We start from the raw sequence: 4,359 nt of genomic DNA on the forward strand, positions 1-4,359 counted from the left end.
TGTCTCTGTGTGTGTATACGGTGTGCGTGTATGTCTGTATACGGTGTGCGTGTATGTCTCTGTGTGTGTATACAGTGTGCGTGTGTGTCTGTGTGTATGCGGTGTGCGTGTGTGTGTATATGGTGTGCGTGTGTGTCTGTGCGTGTACGTCTGTGTGTGTATACATATGCGCACAAACGCGCACACACACATATACTCTCTGGCAGTTTGCTGTTTTCACCCCACAGTCTGCTGTGGTCAGTGCCCTGTGAGGCTTTCATCATGAAGGGACCTACCTCGTTCTTTGGACTCATCTTCACTGCCCCCCTTTTCCTGTCTCCTCACGAATCGCTCATCAAGTCCTGACAATTTTTACTTTCCCCAGTATAGTTTGAATATATCCCCTCTTCTTCATCCTGTTCCTTCCTGCCAGAGGGCCGAGCTCAAATCTGCCAAGTCAGATCTCTGAGCAGGGCGGGGCCTGGGAATCTGCATTTTCGCAAGCTCCCTGGGTGACCTTCATGATCATTAAAGCCTGAGGCTGCTCGCCAAGAGGTAGAACCCGGGTCCCTGGCCTGACACCTCATGCTCTAGCAGTGCCCAACACACCCTGCCCTTCCGTGGGTCCACGCATTTGCCTTTGCTGCCTCCTCCCCCAACCCCTCACCTTCGCTGGCCCTGGCTGCACTGAGCGCGTCTCTCCCGTGCCCCTGCCCCATCTCATAGGGAGCTCTGGGGATTCACTTAGCAGAGGGCATCACAGTGACTTGAGCTTTCAAGGACAGCCTACGCCTGGCACATAGTAGACGCTCAGTAGAAGTTTGAACAGAACCCACCAGTGGGTCTGGGCCTGGGCTCCTGGCTTAGTGCTCTGGATGGAGGGGTTGGGGTGCACTGACAAGAAGGGAGCAGTGGGGGGCGTCTGAGTCTGGGGGCTGATGAGCTCCTCCTCCAGCAGTAGGTGGCGCTGTCCCCCTGGGCCTCCCCACACCAGGCCATTGAGGGCAGGCAACACCTGTCTCTCCTGAAGCCCTTTGGCTCTGGGGGGGCCGGAGTGTGGCGTCCCCTGCTGTCTGAAGGGGCAGCCACCTGGCCTCTCCGGGGCCGCCTTCCAAGCTGCAAACCCAGGTGGGCTGCTGACACTGGGTCTCCTGACTCTTGCTTTGCCAGGATGTTGGTGGAGAGGTTCTCCGTGTCACAGCAGGTCATCCCGCAAGTCCACCCGGGGGAGACTGTGTTTCTGCCCAGGCGTCACCCTCGGCCGTGCGTCCTGGACTGTTCTCGCCTAAAGCCTCGTAGCCCCCTTGAAGGGCTGTTCCTCAGGTACGAGTGCACGTGGGCCCAGTGATAGGATGGCCCCATGCAAGGAAACCCAAAGCCGTGTTTTGGCCGATTTGAGGACATTTGTCAGCTTTCAGGGCTGTAGATAAAATAATCGTACATGTTTACTTATAATATTTAATTTGCCAATTTAGGTGCACATACTTTTAAAAATCCTACAGTTTATCAAATGTGAAATCATTTATTTATGAGAGGGCTTTCCACAGGGAGCTTGGGTCAGTGCTGTGCTGGGCTCGCAGGCCAAGAGGAGGAATAAGGGCCACCCTCGCCCGTGACGAGCCCGGAGGGAGGCGGCCTCGTTCTCTCAGCCAGTGTTTCTCAGAGCTTGCTTGTGTCTGCTTTATTCGTTCTGTTGTTGTTGTCGTTGGGTGCCACTGAGCTGCTTCGGACTCATAGTGACCCCATGTGACAGACTAGACCTGCCCCGTAGGGTGTTCTAGGCTGTAATCTTTACAGGAGCAGATCGCCAGGTCTTTCTCCCATGGGTCAGCTGGTGAGTCGACCTGGTAACCTTTTGGTTGGCAGCTGAGCATTTTACTGTTGTGCCACCAGAGCTCCTTTTATGAATTCTAAATCCATCTTCTTTTGTAATATAAAGATAACTCTCACCGTTTTGATGTGTTTCCTTTAAAACTTTTTATTATGGAAAAGTTCAAACATGAATTAAAGTACAGAGGATAGCATAATATATGGTCATGTGCCTGTCACCCAGCCTCAAAAGTGATGAACTCAAGGCTGATCTTATTTCATCTGTACCCCCGCCCACACACCTCCGGTGTTAATTTTAAGCAAATCTCATACTATATGATTTAATCTGTAATTATTTCAGTTTGTATCTCTAAAAGGTAAGACTCCATTTTCAGACATAATATCAACGCTGATAGTATAACAGTAATTCCTTAATATCGTTAGGATCAGCCAGTATTCAGATTTTCTCACTTGTCTTTCTGTGTTTTTTATCAGTGGTTTGAATTGGGATCTAAATAAGGTCCAGATATTGCAATTAGACAAACTATAACGTTAATGATGAAATAACATTGCATTGCTTTGATGCTTCAACATATGTAACCATAGTTTTCATTCTTTTTGATATACAGATTATTTCCAACTTTTTCCTATTATAAACAATGTGGTGGTGAATATTCTTACGCATAAATATTTGTCTGGAGGTTCAGAATATATTCCTAGATGTGAGATTACTGGGTTTGAGTATATGAACATTTTATTGACAAATTGATGTGTTGGTGAAGAATATCGAGTGTACCAGAAGAACGAACAAATCTGTCTTTGAAGAAGTAAAGCCAGAACACTCCTTAGAAGTGAGGATGGCAAGACTTCGTCTCACATACTTTGAACATGTTATCAGGAGGGACCAGTCCCTGGAGAAGGACATCGTGCTTGGTAAAGTAGAGGGTCAGCGAAAAAGAGGAAGACCCTCAACGAGCTGGATTGACACGGTGACTACAGCAATGATTGTGAGGATGGCGCAGGACTGGGCAGTGTTTCGTTCTGTTGTACGTTGGGTCACTTGTGAGTCGGAACCCACTTGATGGTACCTGACAACAACAGCGTTGCCAAACTGGAAAGCTGTCTGAAGGAGAATGGAAGGGGCGGGGGGTGGGGGATAAATGAAGGGAAAAGAAAGGAGACAGGAAGGGGAGGGACAAAGAATGAGCCGGAAAGGAGGCGAGAAGAGGAGAAAGGAAGGTGCCTTCCTGCGCTGGCTTGGCCTCACGGTTTGTGCTCACAGCACGTTTTCCATCACCGACTCGATAGAGGGGCAGGAACTGCTTGGCAGATGAGATGGCCTGTGGCACAGTGACCTGGGATCAGAGCGGCCCAGCCATATGGGGCCAGGTGGCAGCCCAGCTTCCATGGAGTGAGAAGTTCAGACGTCCTTCCGTGACTGTGGTAATGAGTACAGTGGGAGATGGCCGTGCCCTCACCTCAGAGCCGTTGCTTTGGGAACTATGTGCTGCCATCTGGAAGAACGCCCGCTATACTGCACTCGGTCAGGGGACTCCTGCCAGGCAGTGGGGAAGGGCCACTTCCACTCTCTGAGGGTTAGCATTTTATTTCCTGTTCGTGCTGAGGACAAGTCCAGACACAAGAGTGGGAAATGCTGGCTGCTCAATAATTATCCTGTTGTATTCAGCCTGAAACATGAAAATTGAGGAAGAATAAAGGGTTATTTGATCTCTTTTAAAAAATCAGTTGATTCCGTTTCTTGCCATACAAGAAGTGAACACTTTGTGAGATTGCAGGTCATGTTGAGTTTCCAGATCTTCTGCAGTGAACATGTGTCGTGTTTCTCACTGGAGGAAATAGTGAATGCTGTTTGTTTTTAATCACCTCTTGAAATAGATTCACTTACCTTTACCCTTCTGTGAAGAGGAAAAATATCTTTTTTCCCGCTGTGCAAAGTGGAAAGTCTTGGCACAGATTAAGTAAGCTACATTTGTCCTAGGCCACAGAGCAGCGAGGAGAGGCCGGCTTGGTTCAGAGGGGCCTCCAGGCAGGTCCTGCTGGAACGGCCCTCTGTAGGTTTACACGCAAGGATGCCTCTGCCCGGGGCCACAGGTGTGAGAGAGGACCAGCCTCAGGGCCCTCTCGTATTCATCGTGGACTGCACGTGTGACCTCATAGCAGTTCCCTGGGTCCAGCGTCACATGCCTCTGTGACCGCTGTTAGTGCCAGCAACTCCGGGGGCTGAACTGCCTCCTGCCTCGACAGCAGCCTGAGAGGAAACCCAATCCTCGCAAGCAGAACAGGGTCGGGAGCGACGCCCACAAACTGCTGCTTCCACAGGAAGCGAGGTATTGCCTGCTGAATTATTCATGGGCCTCCCTAGGCCCCCCACTGTATGTGCAGTGTGCACAGTGTGTGGGCGTGTCAGAACGCGCAGGCCCCGGGTGGGCGCATCTGCCACTATTAGGGTGCAGGGCTGGGCGTGCCCGCGGAGCGCAAGTCCCACCCACAGTGCAGGTGCGCCCATGTGAAGACTCAGCCAGCAGGAGGCTGGAGGCTGTGGGTGTGCCC

At 50.8% G+C, this 4,359-nt stretch overlaps 1 protein-coding gene across 1 annotated transcript in view; it reads left to right on the plus strand.

Moving 5' to 3' along the window:
• FAM178B (family with sequence similarity 178 member B) overlaps positions 1-4,359 on the plus strand; it is a 127,561-nt gene that overhangs the window by 38,439 nt on the left and 84,763 nt on the right. Inside the window, exon 11 of the mRNA XM_012556317.2 lies at positions 1,150-1,302. Coding sequence (XP_012411771.2) covers positions 1,150-1,302 — 153 coding nt within the window. The remainder of the gene's footprint in view (positions 1-1,149; positions 1,303-4,359) is intronic.

The sequence above is a fragment of the Trichechus manatus genome, unplaced genomic scaffold (genome assembly GCF_000243295.1).
Source record: "Trichechus manatus latirostris isolate Lorelei unplaced genomic scaffold, TriManLat1.0 scaffold00004, whole genome shotgun sequence".
NCBI classification, from domain to species: Eukaryota; Metazoa; Chordata; class Mammalia; order Sirenia; family Trichechidae; genus Trichechus; species Trichechus manatus.